We start from the raw sequence: 19,435 nt of genomic DNA, 5'->3' as shown, positions 1-19,435 counted from the left end.
TTATGAGAGCAGAGAAATTCAGGAGAACTGAGTAATATGGTCCAACATTAAAACAGAAAAAGTAGAGGTTCCTTGGCTTGTGGTCTTTTGAATTCAGTGGGATTAATGAAAAGCTTAGCTGTGTAGTTAATGGTAACAGAAACTGAATGAAAAAGGTGTCACGCAGGATATTTTAGTATTAGAATTAGATGTTCCTAACTAACTGCACTTAAAAGTCAAGAGCCATTATAACATTGTTTTGCCTTGAATGTGTTATAACATTCAGAACAGACCATAACTTCGACATGTGTAAGCAAGTCATGTATTAGTATGAACTTTCTTAGTAGTTTGTGTGTGTGTGTTTTAATTCAGAAAATATTATCTGAAGTTGTCATTCTTTGTTTTTGTTAGGTGATCAGTATGCTCTGAAGATGAGATTTGTTGATCATGTTTTTGACGATCAGGTTATCGATTCCCTTACAGTCAAGATTATTCTTCCGGAAGGTGCCAAGTAAGTATTGCTCTGCAGTTGGCATTTGGTTTTAATTTTAGTGATTGTAATACTTTCAGTTGCACTTTGTATAATGCATAGGTCTAACTAACCACTCCCATGTAGATAAAAAGGCTGCAGTTATACTGGAAATCTGTAGTTGTTGAATCTCATTAAAAGTGGTACCACTTAAATTATGTCTTTAAGGATGTGAAATAGGTTAATTGCTGATAAAAGTATTTTGTCCCACTTGCGTGACTTATCTTTTGTACTATCCTGTGTGGGAAATTAACTGCTGATTAGAATTTTGATTCCCTTGATGAGCATTGTTAGTCTTCTTTTAGCGGATTACTTTTTTAACTTCTAATTTGTTTTCTTCACGCCTATACCACTGAGGATAAACTGTGATCTTTAATCTCAGTGACATCAACTTGGGGAAGAAGTGAGATGTGTCCATAGACTTCAATGGGCATGTGTTGTGTGTGTGTGTGTGTGTGTGTGTGTGTGTGTGTGTGTGTGTGTGTGTGTGTGTGTGTGTGTGTGTGTGTGTGTGTGTGTGTGTGTGTGTGTGTCTGTGTGTGTGTGTCTGTGTGTCTGTGTGTCTGTGTGTCTGTGTGTCTGTGTGTCTGTGTGTCTGTGTGTCTGTGTGCAGAGATGTATCCGTTAAAGTCAGTGGACCCCTACCTAGCACAACTTTACCCAGGGAAACACTAAATTTATTTGGGTCTTGGTTCCAGTAAAAACATAGAGAAGCTTGTATATAAGAAAAGTCCAGAATTAATATGATTGGACCACAGCAAAATGAAATGCGACACTTGACTCGTCTGATTACGCAATGCAGTTGTGCAATGTGACCAAACAAACATTCATTCTTCTAGCAATATGCATTACTGTCTTTTACAGATGCTGAGGTGGCTATAAACATTTCTGATATTAGGAAAGTGGTCCTGAATTGTGAATTGTCACTCACTGTAGATGCTGAACCCTACCTGAATTGACCAACTTACATTGCATTCTTCAATGAGGTGGCAGGGAATCTGTACATATATTCTATCCGTGTAATCCAGCTGCATGCAGCAACTTTATGTTCTGCTTAGTTTTACAATGAACTGTATAGTTTGCGTAGTATACATTGTTTTGTGCCACTGCCACTACACTCGTGTGAACATTCTGGCACATTTAATATTTTGTTTACCACTCACACAGGCTAAGAAAATGGGCATGGGTGCACTCTTATATCAAAAGAAATTGGAAAGTGCAGGTAATAGAAAGGGTTAAAGAGGTGCACAAGCAGAAATGTTACAGAATCTGAAAAAAAAAAAAAACTTTCCATCCAGTAAGTTTACACATTGTCATTCCAATATAAAAGGCTTGATATTTTGACCATTCTAGTAGAGAGCGACATGGAAAACAACTGGCTATGTACTTCACATGCATGCTTGTTTTTTGCTCAGTAAATGGATCAGAAAGTTCATCTTGTCTGAGAGCTGATAAGTCTTATATGAGGGCAGAGCGGTAACTTCATTGTCCTGGAGAAGGGTACATCATTTTTAGTGATGCATTTTGTTGGGATTCTTCAAAATAGTAGTAGCCCTTAGCTAGTTTACAAATGTAAATGTATAGGTTAACAGGAACAATACAGAGTATGTAGGAATAACTTGGGCATTTGGCCAATGGCAAAGCTGTGCTGGTTGGTAGTATGTGGACCGTTATTCCTTAATCCTAAAATTTGGGTGTATTCCCATATTAGTCTGGATTTTCACAAATGCAATAGTGTCACTGTCAGCATGTATACAACTTGATGTACTGACTTTTTGCATGTTACTTTTTAATTTTTCCTTCCCCTTCAGGTGAGGTATAGAGTAATGCAGGGGTAACATGGTGATATTAAATCTTCATCAGAAGATGTGCTATAGGTGATTCTGTATGAGGCCTAGTTAGTGTGCAGTACTTCCAGGATTTCTGTGTGGGGAGTGCCTAGCACCTGGAATGTGTTTAGAGGACTTGCAGTAATGTAGTACTGTACAATGCTGTGCACCTTCGTATTCCATCCAGATAGCAAAATCTGATGATTGCCTGGCCTCTTCACAGTGTCAGTATGGCACTCATTACAAGTTTGTCTTCTTTGAATAGAAGGACTGCAGCTTTTTGAATGCTTGAATTTTGTACAAGTCTGGAATTCTGGGTCTTGTTTTCAAATTCAACCTACCATTACAGAACGGATTCCTTTTGTTGCAGTGTTTGGCCACCCACTGAGTAGCATTAAGGTGTGTAATTAAACAAGAGACTTCATGGATATAACTTTTAGGTTAACGAAGAATTGAATTGTTTGCAGAGAAGAAACCTGAAAATACATCTTTTATTGATATGGGTATTGGCCATAACAAAGTATTTTTAAAATTTGCCAGAAAGACTGTCCTGTTAGGCTAAAGGCAAAATGTCTGTTCATTTGTTATCTACTTTGAAGTGATGTTGGATTGCCAGCTGTTATGACAAGGCTGAATGTTTTTGGTCATCTTTCCTGCCCTTGAAGTATGGTTTGGGAAGTTTGTTTTTGCTTGACTCTGCATACTGTTGGCTGCATGGCTGCAGAGGTGGATTGTGAAGAGTATATAGTTGGGTGTGCACCTTGATAGGGTTGAATGGAATATAGCAGCAGGTGAGAAGATTACTTACCCTTTAAGAGAAGCTAATGGGAGGAAGCCGTTTGGTTTCTTAAAGATGTTTAAACAATAAGCACTTATCCTTTCACTGCTTCTGTTATCAGTGCCTCCTCCTTGGAGTCCATCCAAAGTGCCCAACACTCCCACCTTAAAGCAGTGTGTTTTATGTTCTGTAAGAGAACATTCCACTGGAAGGAAGATGTGGGCTCGTCTACAGAGTTACAGTAGGAATATTGTGAGATGGCATTTTAGAAGAAATGGGTAATCCTAGTAGTGATGGATGTTTGAGAGTCCAGAAGTGATGGCTGCACAACTAAAGTCAAAGCTGCCATGTTTGTTGAAAGAGTAATGAGGACATAGAAATGTTGGAGAGAGCTTTTTGGAGTGTATTCAACTTGCTTCTTGCTTTCATAATGCCCATGCTGAGCATTGTCCTGCTTGTCTGCTTCATCTTCTGAAATCAAGTCTTTTAGAGAAGAAATTGAATAATTTTATTTATAGTTTTGTCAATTTGATCTCAAAGACTTAGGTTGGTAGGTATGTCTGTGACAGAAAAGAAAAATGCTTTACAGTCAGTAGACTAGGACAGTGTAATAAGTTAGCAGTAGAAACCAGTGGATTGTGCATTTTGGTACTGGAAACTTCTTTTCATTTGCTTCAGTTATTTACATTTGTGGTCTGTATTAACTTTGTGCTTACTATGCAGAGAAGCTTTGTATTTCTTTGTGAGTTGTACGTAGGTCATAGCTAAGAAGGTCTCTTGGTTACCCCATACATCTGGCAAGACTCTGAGAGGCGTGGAACACCTTTAACTACGAGTAACATGCATTGTATCAAAAGGAAAGAAAAACATCTTTTGTCTTCAGTTCTGCTCAAATATTTTAAGTTGCACTTAGTGACCTGTGTTGTGATGCTTTTTGCATTTTTCTGTTTATTTTCCTCCATGTTTAGCAAAAAAGTTAACTATTTGCATTTTTTCATTGGTTCTGGGATATTGGTGTTCTAACTTGATTTGCAGATGTGGGAAGACTGTGAATTACTGCACGATAGACTGTGAATTACTGCAAGATATTAGTATAAACTGTTTGTTTATTATACTGCCCGTCTGTCTCCATAAGTAGAATTACTTGTAAAAGCTAGCTGTGTATTTTGAACCCTGTAATGGGCCTTAATCTTGTTTCAGTCACAGTTGTGGCAACATTTTGAACTACTGCCAAATCTGAGCCTCATTTAGTAATTGATTACTGAATGTTTTCCCTTAAACAGTGTTACTGGTATATTTCTGCATAGTCTTGTGCCTTAAACTGTGGTAGAATTGCATTAGTGAGAGTATTGTATATTCTGCTCCAGGCATACCTCGCAACTGTCCAGATTTTTGCCTCCTGTTTTTGGACTTCTCTTAAAATTGTGGTTTTCTGGTAAATCACTGAGAACAGAAGTCATTAATGGCATACATTTGAATTCCAGACTTAATACCTTTCACAAAATGCACAAATCACATTGTTCTTGCAACTTTCAAAGACCAGTATTTTAAATTTGTTATTTTTGAGCATTTGACTCTCCATTATTGTAGGCTTTGTCCAGATTTATTGTGCTAAAAGGTTGATAGTAATTGCTCCAGAAGTGATGCTTCAATCTTTTTACAGCTGTTTATATTCATCCGGCGTAAAATTTTGCCAAATCATACATGCGGACAACAGTACAGATATACATACCGGATCGGTCGAGGCCCAGGTTAACAATGACCTCCACCAGTACTGTTGGCCAACAGGGTGCTGGCGGAAATTGGGCTACTGTTGGCCGTAGGAGGAGAAGAGGGGGGAAGGCATGCCCGAAGGCAGGTAAAGGCTAGGACTGTGATAGTGAAGGTCGGAACTTTGAATGTTGGCAGTATGACTGGTATAGGGAGAGAGCTAGCTGATATGATTGGCTGAAGGAAGGTTGGTATATTGTGTGTGCAAGAGACCAGATGGAAGGGGAGCAAGGCTAGGTGTATCGTAGGCGGGTTCAGAATGTTTTATCATGGTGTGGATGGGAGGAGAAATGGCGTAGGGGTTATCCTGAAGGAACAGTATGCTAAGAGTGTTTTGGAGGTGAAAAGAGTGTAGGATAGTGATGTTTATGAAGCTGGAAATTGATGGTGTAATGATGAATATTGAACAATAGTAAAACCACTAGGCAAAAAGATACACGAATCCTGAGCGCTCCACTATGAGCGGCCAAACCACATGGACACGTGTAGCATAAAATAAGAATTATTTATTTTAAGTGTACAATTATAAAATCCACTTTTCGTCGAGAAAAACTAACTCATCTTCTTCAGAAAACTGAATGACAACCATTTCTAAATGCAGGTGTCTTAAATAGATTTCAAGACAAGTCACATGGGGTTATAATTGACTAATCAGTACTTAAAGTAGTATGTGATCGCACATTGTGCTATTACCAAAATATTGTTTAAACATAAAAAAAAAATAAACATTAATGTACATATTCGTCACACAACATCAACTGTTACAAAAGCTGTTATCCAAAATATTTAAACTATTTAAACTATTCAGTAACAGTTGTCCTTACTGGCTTGTTTGGATCTATTCTCGTATCATAACACACCAAGCATCTATGAACATACTAAATATGTCAATTCTGATACGTGCCATATAAAATCAATTACATCCTAAAAGTATATAGACACAATTGTGCATTGTTATAATAGGGTAAGAGATAAAGAACAATAGTGTGGCAACCATGCTATAACTAATCTAAACAGTACCCCCTCCGCCTATAATGACATAATATACTTGTAGTTACCTGTTTTTTATGTAGCTAGATTTTTTAACCGTAAGATACACATTATAGAACTCATTTCATTTATACCTGGATACTGACAGGCATTAACTCTCAATTGCCAGAGAAGTTCACTTCTTTCTAATTTTAATGACTCCGGTCCTCCTCTTCCATCACTTCTCAATTGTTGGAGGACCCTAAATTTGAACCGGTGTCCTTTGTGTTCACTTACCTGTCTAGCTAGTGTGTTTTCAAATTTGTTTTTACCTCTGCAATATATGTGTTCATATATTCTCTCACCCAGCTTTCTATCGGTTTTGCCTATACAGAAAGCTGGGCATACTACACACTTAGCTAAGTAGACAACCTGTTTACTTCTACAGTCATATTTGCCAGTCGTGTTAAATTTATTATTACCTATTACAACAGCCGAAAGAAGATGATTATGACAAAATTAGAACCCGTATCTATGTGTTTACAAAGGTGGCACATATTACATTTATATATGCCGTCTCTATTATTGGGTGGTCTAGAATTGGTCTCCAAAATTGTCTTCAAGTTGCTTCCCCGTCTGTAGACTACTTTAGGTGATGGTGGAAAGGATGCTCTAAAATGACTCTCTCTCATGAGGATGTCCCAATTTTTTGAGATGATGTCTACTACCTCATAGGAGTCTACATTAAAAGTACAAATGAAACTGTAAGGACTAAATGGTTGTTTTTCTAGTCTTACCCACGGACTAACAGCAGGACTGTTACTCAATACTGGAGTGTATACACCAATCATCCTCTTATGTTGGACCTCTTTTATGATCTCATACAAAAGAGGCGGTGGGTACCCTCTCTGTGTTAAAAAGGATTGTAGTAGGTTGCACTCATCCTCAAACTCAGTGTCTTTAGATGTCATCCTAGCAGCCCTGACCAGTTGTCCTTTCACCACAGATTTTTTCTGGAATGTGGGATGGCAACTGGTATAATGTAGGAACATGTTAGAATAGCTATCCTTTCGAAAAATTCTAGATACATAGATCCTTTCCTGGTAGTCTTTACTCAGCTCCACGTCTAAGTATGCTATTCTATCCTTACTATAATTAAACATAAACTTCAAAAAGTTAGTACTGGAATTGAAGCCCTCCAGCATTTGTTGTACTTTGTCTGAGTTACCTTTAAATAAGATGAAAATATCATCTAAGAACAGAGTATAAAACTGGATTTGGTCTTTGTATATTGGGTTTGTTAACACATGTTCTCTTTCCCAATATGCCATCACCATGTTTGCTAGGCTGGCACCACAAGGTGAGCCCATTGCCACTCCAACTTTCTGATGGTATACTCCAGTATTAAAAAGCACGTAGTTGTAAGAACAGTGTCAATGTGCTCTTCTACAAGTTGTATCTCACTTGTGGGAGCACCTAAATGTCTCAGCATGCATGAAACCCACTTGATCCCCTCACTGTGTGGAATAGATGAGTATAGATCTTTTACATCGATTGTAGCTAACAAATGGTCCTCACTGAACTTGAGCTTAATACTCTCTAAGAATGACCACGAGTCTTTGGAAATTTAAGTTTCACGCACTATATATTTCTTTAAAATATTGTCAACCACTTTTGCACATGTCAATTATAACCCCACGTGACTTGTCTTGAAATCTATTTAAGACACCTGCATGAAGAAATAGTTGTCATTCATTTTTCTGAAGAAGTTGAGTTAGTTTTTCTCGACGAAAAGTGGATTTTATAATTGTACACTTAAAATAAATAATTCTTATTTTACACTACACGTGTCCATGTGGTTTGGCCGCTCATAGTGGAGCGCTCAGGATTCGTTTATCTTTTTGCGTAATGATGAATGTTGTTAGTGCATATGCTCCACAAGTTGGGTGTGCAATGGATGAAAAAGAAAAATTTTGTAGTGGGTTGGATGAAGTGATGATGACTGTACCCAAGGGTGAGACTGGTGATTGGAGCAGATTTCAATGGGCATGCTGGTGAAGGGAACAGAGGGGATGAGGAAGTGATGGGTAGGTATGGTGTTAAGCAAAGGAATGCAGAAGGTCAGATGGTAGTGGATGTTGCGAAAAGGATGGACATGGCTGTGATAAATACATATTTTAACAAGAAGGAGTAACATAGGGTGACATACAAGAGTGGAGGAAGATGCACACAGGTGGATTATATCTTATGTAGAAGGGCCAGTCTGAAGGAGATTGGAGACTGTAAAGTGGTGACAGGGGAAAGTGTAGTTAGGCAGCATAGGATGGTGGTTTGTAGGATGACACTGGTGATCAAGAGGAGGATGAGTGTGAGGGCAGCACCAAGGATCAAATGATGGAAATTGAAAAAGGGTAATTGTGAGGTGGAGTTCAGGGAAGAGTTAACACGGACACTGGGTGGTAGTGAAGAGTTACCAAATAGCTGGGAAACTCCAGCTAGAAAGAGAGATGGCTAGAAAGGTGCTTGGTGTGACATCTGGAAAGAGGAAGGAGGACAAGGAGACCTGGTGGTGGAATGAAGAAGTACAGGAGAGTATACAGAGAAAGAGGTTGGCGAAGAAGTGGGATTGTCGGAGAGATGAAGAAAGTAGACAAAAGTTTAGGAGATGAGGTGCATGGCAGAGAGAGAGGTGGCGAAGGCTAAGGATATGGCGTATGAAGAGTTGTATGAAAGGTTGGACACTAAGGAGGGAGAAAAGGACCTGTACCAATTGGCTAGATAGAGGGACCGAGCTATTAAAGATGTGCAGCAGGTAAGGGTGATAAAGGATAATGAGAGAAACATACTTGCACGCGAGGAGTGTGTTGAGCAGATGGAAAGAGTACTTTGAGGGGCTGATGAATGAAGAGAATAAGAGGGAGAGAAGGTTGGATGATGCGCGGATAGTGAGTCATGAAGTACTGTGGATTAGCAAGGAGGAAGTAAGGATAGCTATGAAGATGATGAAGAATGGAAAGGCTGTTGGTCCAGATGACGTACCTGTGGAAGCATGGAGGTGTATAGGTGAAATGGCAGTGGAGTTTTTAACTAGATTGTTTAATGAAATCTTGGAAAGTGAGAGGATGCCTGAGGAATGGAGAAAGTGTTTTGGTACCGATCTTTAAGAATAACGTTGATGTGCAGAGGAATTAAATTGATCAGTGTCAGCATGAAGTTATGAGAGAGTAGTGGAAGCTAGGTTAAGAAGGGAGGTTATGATTAGTGATCAGCAGTATGGTTTCATGCCAGGAAAGAGCACTACAGATGCGATGTTTGCTCTGAGAGTGTTGATGAAGAAGTACAGAGAAGGTCATGAGGAGTTGCATTGTGTCTTTGTGGACTTAGAGAAAGCATATGACAGGGTGCTTAGAGAAAGCATATGACAGGGTGCCTAGAGAGGAGTTGTGGTATTGTATGAGGAAGTCGGAAGTGTCAGAGAAGTATGTAAGAGTGGTACAGGATATGTATGAGGGTAGTGTGACAGCGGTGAGGTCTGCGGTGGGAGTGACTGATGCGTTTAAGGTGGAGGTGGGATTACATCAAGCATCAGCTCTGAGCCCTTTCTTATTTGCAGTGGTGATGGGCAGGTTGACAGACGAGATCAAACAGGAGTCCTCGTGGACTATGATGTTTGCAGATGACATTGTGATCTGTAGAGAGAGTAGGGAACAGGTGGAGGAGACCCTGGAGAGGTGGAGGCATGCTCTAGAGAGAAGAGGAATGAAGGTCAGCAGGACTAAGACTGAATATATGTGTGTGAATGAGAGGGAGGATAGAAGAATGGTGAAGATGCAGGGAGTAGAGGTGGCGAAGGTGGATGAGTTTAAATACTTGGGATCAACAGTACAGAGTAATGGTGAGTGTGGAAGAGAGGTGAAGAAGAGAGTACAGTTAGGGTGGAGTGGGTGGAGAAGAGTGTCAAGAGTGATTTGTGACAGATGAGTACCAGTAAGAGTGAAAGGGAAGGTGTACAAGAGGGTAATGAGACCAGCTATGTTATATGGGTTGGAGACAGTGGCATTGACAAAAAAGCAGGAGTCTTTGCTTGACGTGGCAGAGTTGAAGATGTTAAAATTTGCACTGGGTGTGACGAGGATGGACAGGATTAGGAGTAAGTATATTAGAGGGTCATCCCAGGTTGGAAGGTTTGGAGACAAAGCCAGAGAGGCAAGATTATGTTGGTTTGGACATGTGCTGAGGAGGGATGCAGATTATATTGGGGAAAAAGATGCTAAGGATGAAGCTGCCAGGTAACAGGAAAAGAGGAAGGCCTAAGATAAGGTTTATGGATGTGGTGAGAGAGGACATGCAGGTGGTTGGTGTGATAGAGCAAGATGCAGAGGACAAGAAGAAATGGAAACAGTTGATCTGCTGTGGCGACCCCTAACGGGAGCAGCCAAATGAAGATTTTCCAGTTTTGTTGCTAGAGTTTTGTATTCTGCTTATTTACCTGCGTAAGGTTTCATTCAAGTGCCTTTCTATTTCTCCATTTTTTGTCTGCCCCCCCTCCCCCCAATGAAATGTAAAGGTTTCTGCAATTCTAAACTACATGGAGTTATTGACATGTAGTTTGGAGTCATAGGACTAGAGCTCCAGTATTGGCTTTATTTGATTAGATCCCTCTTATCTAGCCTGCTTCTTGCAGCTTGAATTTGGCCCTTGCCCCTTATGATTATCTGATTTCAAAAGTCTTTCCCTCCGTGCTTTCATTGCTGTTTGCTGTGTAAGCTACACAAGTAGTTTTTCCCCCAACTATTGCTTTCCAAGTATCCATCCAGCAAAACAGTTTTGCTCTTGAGTAAACTTCCTTCACTACAAATTGCCTCCTGATTGTTTTTCCTGACCTCCCATCTGTTTGGCGCTTTCATCACACTCCGAGATTCTTGAATTAATCCTGCTCCTTCCTTGGCAGATAAGAGATTTATTCTATTGTTTTGCACTTATGTTAACTGTTGTGCTACTATTTTATTTTTGCTTATTTGCTGATTTTGCACTTTACATAATTCTATAAGTGCCTAATGCACAAAATTGCCTTGTCCAGGAAGTTTAAGCTATTTTGTGGTAGCATTACACACTCAATCAATCTTTTTTGTGTTTTTACATTTGGGGACTGTTTTATTCATCTTGTGGCAGGAGGTGTGTGTGCCTGGTCTGTCTAAGTAGGGAGATGCACAAAAGGGTTCATAGTGTAGTCATTTTATTGGCCAGAGGGATCATTAGCTAGTTTTCTGTTTTTTTTTTCTGTGCTGCAGTAAATTTGGAGCTTTTTTCCAGGAGGTGCTCATTGCACAGCAGCGGTTTACAGTGCTCTATACAGCAGCAAACACCTAGAAAGCAAATTTCCCCTGTAGATCAGTCCATAAAGCTGTAGTCTGTAAAGTAGTAAATGTAGGGCAAATACCTTGCACACTGACAGGCTTAGAGCAGTTAATTTGGCGACATGTGGCAATACCTACAGATTTAGTAGAATTTACTATTGCCTAAACATTAAAGTTAGTAGAATTTAGTACTGTTTAGCATAATCTTCCCCAGAAAGCTCCCTTATTAGTCTGCAGCAATAAAGCAACGTTGGTAGCATTCTTACCTGAGTGCACCACCCCCTTGTAGCTCACCAATCAAAGGACTGAGGCAGCATGTTTATACAATTTTCTAAATTCTCTATAGCCAGCATGGTGGACATGAGCATTTTGAGACAATGTAGCAGTTGTCTCATGTTTACCGACAACCACTTAATCCTTAAAGAAACACAGGCGGTATACAAGAGGTGTACTTAGTGACACACACAGCGGGCTAAACCCTTGCATACAAGCATACATCATGTTGTTGAAACCATGTACATAATGGTCACATAGACTAACTTATGCTGAGTAACTTAAAAGCGATCTTCCTAAGCAATAGACAGTCTGTTGGCAAAGCTATGCCTCAGAAAGCCCAGAGGCACCAGAAAAAAAAACACCCAGCATCACACATACAGTCAGTCTTAATTGAGTCCCAAACGGTAAGCACCGAAGGCAAGTAGTCGCACTTCTCAAGAATCTCATCATGGGGAGGCCATTATAAAACATACTGATGCCTCTCTACCTAGGCTGAACAAGGAGAAGATAATTAGTTGCTGATTTGGAGCCAGGATCCACCAAATTACTCTCCCACTTAAGTCATTACACCCACAGGTACCAGTATGATTCCATCACAGTCGTGTAGGTATAAATGAACTGAGACATACCTCCCAGGGCTATGTTGAGAGAGATATTATGAAGCACTCAGACTGTGTCTCAGGCAAGTATGAGCCTGGCATCGAGCAGCATATTACCTTCACAAAGGGTGATACCACAGTATGAGCAAAAGATGTTTGATTTTAACAACTGGCTCTGTTTCTGTTGTCATTCTAAGGGGGGAATCCAGTATTTGTCAGCTTGGGAAGGATATGGTTAACAGACCATGTTGCTTTGCCAAAGATGGTCTGCACCGGCCTCCTTCTGGCTTTTGAAATTGTCCAAAACGTTATTCACCCCCCCCCCCCCATAGTGCCTTTTTTAAGGCAATGCCAATGACAAACCTACAAACATAGCAAAATTAACTCAATTGAACCCCAAGGTCCCAGGAGACTTAAAAAAAAAAAAATCCACTCCCTCTAAGCCCTCACACTCTAGAATATAGACATTTGTGCAGTTAACAACACATGGTTTAAAGCGGCAGAGAGTACCCTGGCAGTGCAAGGTTTTCAGGGCCTTACAGACGTTTAGACCAATAGTTCCACAGACAAGTGCTATAGATGGAGGTATTTCGATGTACATCAGTAACAAGCATATCTCTAAGTTGGGCAAATAGGATGACACACTGTAGTTCTCCATGTGCATATAACTACAGACAAAATATGCATCATATCCTAGCCAGCAATAGGTCACCCTCCATGTCCCAAGAAGCCCATGATATATACTTGGACATACTGGTGGCATTTAACATCCAGCCTATCACTCTACTCATGAGAGACTTTATTTACCCCTCTATAAACTGGGAATCCTATATGGCTTTAAATCTACAGGCATAGAGATTCCTGGACTTTGTAAATACAAGCAACCTTGACCAATTAGTGAATACACCCACTTTAGTCTCCCATATACTGGACCTCGTACACTGCAATATCAGATAGCACTGCACCTCACTACCCATGGTCTCATCCTCCCCAGTAAGGTTCAGCCATAAAGCTGTCTTCTTCAAAATCAACTTTGTATTCCCAGTAAAACCAGTAGCCGTTAGGAACTATTCCAAGGCAAACTATGTTTTATTAAATGATGATGGTTTGTCAAATTCAGTGCCCCACCAAACCTTGAGAACACAGCAGCCTATCCTGAGTTGCACTCAAACTCTGGACAACCAGTCAGTGGCTGCATGGAGGCAGCTGTACCTACCAGAAGGAAGCTCAGAACAAGCCACAGAAATGAACTGCCCTGGTTGCATCCCAGATTATTTTTTTTCCTTTTGCTATACATCTTGTTTATGGCAAAAATCAGGAATGGTAATTTCCTTAAAAAAAAAAAAAAAAAAAAAAAAAATTCTCATCCAACTAAATAGGCAACTAAGAGGGCTAATTAGGTCAAACAAAGCCACCTTTGAAGTTAGCATTCCAGGTGAAAGATAACCATAAGGCCTTGTTCAGCTATATCGGAAACCTCCGTAACAGCACACAGCAGTGTGCTGAACTGGTGGTTAATGGTGCAAAATTCACCGAGCCTGGCGCTACCGCGAACCTATTAACGGACAAATTCAGTGCCAACTTCACCTTTAACCATCCCTCAAGATATACCCTCAGGGATAACCCCTCAATTGTAATCAGGGAGCATGTACTGGCTGCATTTGCTAGCGCCAAGAACACGGCCTCAGTGGGCCTCACTGACGTCTCCGGTTGCCTTTTGAACAGTTTAAAGTATGACTTATCAGTATGCTCTAGAGTTACTATTTAACTGTAGCCTTAAAACAAGCTTTGTGCCATGAGAATGGAGGACTGTGACTGGTATCCCTCATGGTAAGTGCGGAACTTGAACAGGTCCTGGAATCTACAGACCCATTAGCCTGACTAGTCTTATTTGCAAAGCCATGGAAAAGAGTTATGGAAATCATCAACAAGAACATATGAGACCTCCAGACACTGGATCCATCCCAGTTTGGTTTTGCCAAAGAAAGGTCATGCTTAATGAACTTGGTGGGTTTCTTTGAAACTGTCACTAAGGTAATGGATGAGGGGAAGGTGGTGCATACTGCCTACCTTGATCAAGCTTAAGTATTTGATACAATACCCTAGTCGAACATTGTCCACAGACTTGTAGAACTAGGCAATAAACTCCTTTTATAACACACTGGATAGTTAGCTGGTTCACTGATAGGAACCAAGAGGTTAGGATCAGTGAGGCCACCTGTAAAAAGACTCTGGTCACCACTGGAGTCCCTTAAGGCTCTGTGCTGGGCTTGCTCCTCTTTGGTTTGACCTCTGAGCACTGCTTGCCAATATCAAATGGCTCTTGCTGACCAAGTTTGCAGATGATTGCAAACTGGCGGTAGTCATTGAATCCCTTCAAGGTGAGACCACCCTTAGGAAGGTCTAACACAGACAAATGCTTGGTGCCAAAGCCATGGCTTGAAACTCAACAACAAGAAATGCATTATAGTACCTTTTGGAAGGATGACCGCCCCTGGCAACTGTTATCAATAAAACACCCCTAAAGTTTGATTCATTTGTCAGGAATCTGGGAACTCGTATAGATAGTAACCTAACCTTCGACCAACGTGTGTCCAGGCTAGTAAGAAAATCCTTCAATGTTGTTCAATATCTTAAGTCAGGGCATTGCATCTAGGTCTAGAGAGGTCATCTTACCACTGTACTTGGCCCTTTTCAGTCCCATCATAGAGTATATACGGCTCCCTTCGGTATGTACCTGATTAGACACATGCAGCAACTGGAACACCCACAAAGGTTCTTTACAAAAAGAGTACAGGGGCAAATAATGCCATATGCAGAATGTCCTGTCTCTTTACTCAGTATCTTACAGACTTTTGAGTTGATTTTTGCCTAGCATACAAGGCATCCTTGGACCCTGTTTTGACAAACCTTTTGCACATCTGCAAAACAAACAGAATTAGAGCTACTAGATCAAAAGAACCTAAATTTTGCTTGCAACATAAAAAGAGAGAGAGATTTCTCAGAATTCTCATTCTGTGGAGCAGGCTCCCCATCCATATGAAGTAGAGTTCCTCCTCAACTGTATTTAAGCAGTTTAAGCACAACTTGTATCACTGGATTGGTAATTGGAAAGTCACCCCTGGTCTGGCACCTAGGTGTCTGATGAACAGAGGCAGTCAGTAAATCACCCACTATATAAATCAAATTTATGGGTCACATTTGGTTTGCATGGCTAGGCTTATAAATGGCCTTTTGCCTAGTATATGCCTATGAACTTGTGTAAGAGTTGCATGATATTTACTGATGACCATTTAATCCTCAAAGAAACCAGCCCTATGTGAGAGTTGTATGTACACTGTCTCTGAAGTCGTAACTCTCATGAACAAACACTGGTGGTAACAATCTGGTTGTCAGAAATGCACACGTTACACCCACCACCCATAGTATGCACTCCACACATAGACCTGCTTAGGCTGAGGCACTTAAATGCAGTCTTCCCAAAGACCTCACAAAAATTTCACCTGCAAAAATGATCCTCCGCAAACCTGAAAACACTCAACAGAAACACTGCCTAACACTGCACCTGCAGCCCCACCCAGTAGAGCTTCAACTACCAAGCCTGTAAGGCAGGCTAATACACTACCTGGGACTCTAGTCACAGGGGACTCCATTGTACAAGGCAAGGAGAAATACACTCACGTCATTGCACCACAGTTATCAGTGTGATTCAGTCGTAGTCCATGTAGGCGTAAATTATCTGAGATTACCTCCCTAGACTATATGAAAAGAGATATAGAGCTGTTGGGCTGTGTCATAGGCGTGGTATGTGCAACATTCTACATTCACCAAGGATGATGCCACAGTACGAATGGAAGTTGATTGACTTTAATAATTGCTATAGTTTTTGGTTTAATTCTAGGGGAGATACAGTATTTATCCGCATGGGAGGACATGTTTAACAAACCATGTTGCTCTGCCAATGATGGTCTGCACCAGTCCCCTCTAGACTTTCTCATATTGGCTAAAATATTGTCCACTCCATAAAGCTTTTTTAGGCAATGGCAAATTGACAAACCTTTCAACATAGCAAAATATACTCAAGGAAATCTAAAGGTGTTATTGCTCAATGTCAGGAATCTTAACAAGAAGCTCTACTTCCTTCATGCTCTCCTCACCTTGGAGAATGTAGATATCTGTGCTGTCACCAAGACATGGTTTAAAGCTGCAAGAGTACCCTGGCAGTGCAAGGCTTCAGTGCCTTCCACACATTCAAACAGCAACTGCACAGTCGAGGACTAAAAGTGGAGGTGTCTCCATCTATGGCAGTAACAGGTATACCTCTAGGTTGGTTAAACTGGTAAAGCTTTGTATGGTAATCTGGATGTGGAGGAACTTTAGTCCTATACCGTATTCTCGCAAGCTATAGGTTTCCTTCTGTGTCCTTTGAAATGCATAGCTCATACTTAGACCTATTGGAGACACTCGCCATTTAATCAAATACCATACTCTTAGTGGAGTATGCAGTGGTGGTGCCGCGGTAGCGTTGTCGCCTCACAGTAAGACGCTGTCCGGTTCGATTCTCAGGTAGAGAGTCTTCTGCGTGCAGACATGTGTGAATGGGTGTACCTTCGTTGAAGGTTGTGCGTCAGGGCTGGTAACTCGGTACGTAAAAATCAACTACCCATCATTATCGGACCGGAGTTCCGCTGTGGCGACCCCTAACTGGGAAAAGCCGAAAGACACAACAGCAACAACCATTACTCTTTGTGGACTTTAATTTTCCTTTTGTAAAATGGGAATCCTACACAACCTTAGATTTGCAGGTGCAGAGATTCCTAGACTTTTTAAAGACAAACACCCTGGGTCAGTTAGTGCCTGCTAGAGGTAGAAACATATGGGACCTCATATTAACAAATCTAGGAGAATGCTGCATCCTCCAGTGTCATGTCCTGTCTGGTTAGGTCAGACCTCAAAACAATCCCCTTTGAAATAAGAATCAGTCCAGTAACTCCAACAAACCTTGGAACAGTTAAACGACTCCAGGTCAGACTACCTTTTATTACCCAATCACCTGTCAAAATTTCAAGCCCCCCCCAAACCCAGGTAACGCAACAACCTGTTTGGAATTATTCATAGAAGCTCTGTACAGCCATGTCAGTGATTGCAGAGAGGTGCTGTGCCTGCCAGAAGTAAACCTAAAACTCACTCAAAAATAAACCACCCTGGTAGAATCCAAAATTAAACAAGTTGTAAAACAAAAAAGTCATAGCTAAACTTATGAAGTGTAACACCAAAAAAGATAAAAATTTATAAAAATTATCTAATCAAACTGAATAGACAACTTAGAGGATTAATCAAGTCCACCAAAGTAAATTTTGAGGTAAAGATGGAGTCCCAGGTGAAGGACGACCATAAGGCCTTCTTTAGCTATGTCTGAAACCTCAAAAGCAGCACATAAGTGTTCTGACCTGTTAGTAGTTGGAGCCACGTTCATGGAAGCGAGAAATGTAGCAAATCTCTTTTTGGTGATAAATTCTGCTCCAACTTTACCCCCCTTTTCACCTTCAGCAGTCTCCCAGGTAATACCACCTAAAATAATGTTTTAGATACACAATGGGCCCTGATAATATCCCTGGATGCCACCAGTGTCACTGTGCCACATGAATGGAAGACTGCAGAAGTTATCCATCTGCACTAGGGCAGACCAACGGATCTCAGGAACTACAGATCCATTACTATGACTAGCCTGTTATGCAAAGGCATGGAAAGAATTATGGAAATGATCAACAATGACATGAGAAACCTTGTCACTGGACCCAACCCATTTTGGTTTCATCAAAGATAGGACATACCTACTGTACCTGGTGGACGTCTTTGAGAAGATCACCAAGGGAATGGATGAGGGCAAAATGGTGCATACTTCCTACCTTGACCTAACTAAGATATTTGATGCAATATCCCCCTTCAAGCATTATAAACAGACTCGCAGAGTTAGGGTATAAACCCCTGTGTTACTTGCCAGATAGCCATCTGGCTCACAGACGGAGTCCCAGAAATTAGGAATGGAGAGACTACTTCCACAAAGAGGCCAGTCACCAGTGGAGTCCTCCATGGCTCTGTGCTATGTCTGCTTCTCTTTGGCATCTACTTTTCGGAAGGCAAGGTCAATGTCAGGAGTCTCTGACTTAACAAATTTGCAGATGATTGCAAACTAGGAGCAATTATAGTACCCCCCCACCAAGATACTAATATCTTACAGGAAAATTTAATGCAGGCAACTGATGCCAAAGCCACAGCTTAAAACTGAATGCCATGAAATGCATAATAGTACCTTTTGGGAAGTTGGCCACCCAGGGAAACTCTCAAACACCCCTAAAAGTAGACACAGTAGGCAGGGATTTGGGAACTCCTGTAGATACTAACCTGGCTTTCACCCCTGCAATGTGTCTAATATTGAAAGAAAATCATTCTAGGTCAATTTACTTGTAAGGGCATGGCATCTAGATCCAGGGAAGTTATCGTGCCACTGTACTCTTATCATCAGACCCATCGCTGAGTATAATGCCCTCTTCAGTGTGTACTGGACAAAGTACAAACAACTAGAATGTCCACAGACGTTCCTCACAAAAAGAATACAGAGAATAAACATAATATCTTATGCAGATTGCCCCAATGCTTTATCTCTCTCTTCTGTTTCCCACAGATTGCTGATAGGCAATTTATGCCTGGCGCATCCTTGAATCCTGCTGTAGTGGACCATTTGCATATCTGCAAAATGAACAGCACCAGAACTGCTAGATCTAAGGATTTAAACTTGGCTTGCAACTTGCATACCTGTTCCTCCAGCATGTCCTGTTTTATCTCAGAGATTCACCATTCACTGGAATAAACTTCCCATCCATGTGAAGCAGAGGCCTTCCTTAACCTTGTTTAAGTGCAACCTGGACCTTTGGATAGGAAATGGGAAATACGCACCTGGTCTGACACCTATGTCTGTGATGTACAGAAGCAGCCGTTAAATCATGCCCTAACATACACCCCCTTAAAATAACCCCTAAGGCATAATAACTTGTGGTATACATTTTTGTTGCTTGGATATGCTTATAAAAGCCCCAGTGGTCATTAGCCTAGTATGCACCTATGAACCATGATTAAATTGATAAACTAGTGGTCATAAGGATCACTGCTTTAGTACTTTAGTATGATTCATCATTCATGGGAGTTAACAGGTAGATGGTTGGTTGGCCAGGTTTTCAGACATCTCCAGAGTGGGAATGGTCTTTTTGTGAGTACATCATGAGGATGCTGGAAAGAAAAGGGAGAGCACCCTGCTGCATGTTTAGTTCTGTTATTGTTGCACCAGAACA

At 40.9% G+C, this 19,435-nt stretch overlaps 1 protein-coding gene across 1 annotated transcript in view; it reads left to right on the top strand.

The window, feature by feature from the left end:
- Nucleotides 1-19,435, top strand: part of RPN1 (ribophorin I) — a 937,203-nt gene that overhangs the window by 460,680 nt on the left and 457,088 nt on the right. The window contains exon 6 of the mRNA XM_044078412.1: nucleotides 391-490. Coding sequence (XP_043934347.1) covers nucleotides 391-490 — 100 coding nt within the window. The remainder of the gene's footprint in view (nucleotides 1-390; nucleotides 491-19,435) is intronic.

The sequence above is a fragment of the Protopterus annectens genome, chromosome 7.part0 (assembly GCF_019279795.1).
Source record: "Protopterus annectens isolate FY-2018-M chromosome 7.part0, PAN1.0, whole genome shotgun sequence".
NCBI classification, from domain to species: domain Eukaryota; kingdom Metazoa; phylum Chordata; order Ceratodontiformes; family Protopteridae; genus Protopterus; species Protopterus annectens.
The sequence above is the reverse complement of the archived record's forward strand: the minus strand, read 5'-3'. Positions and strand labels throughout refer to the sequence as shown.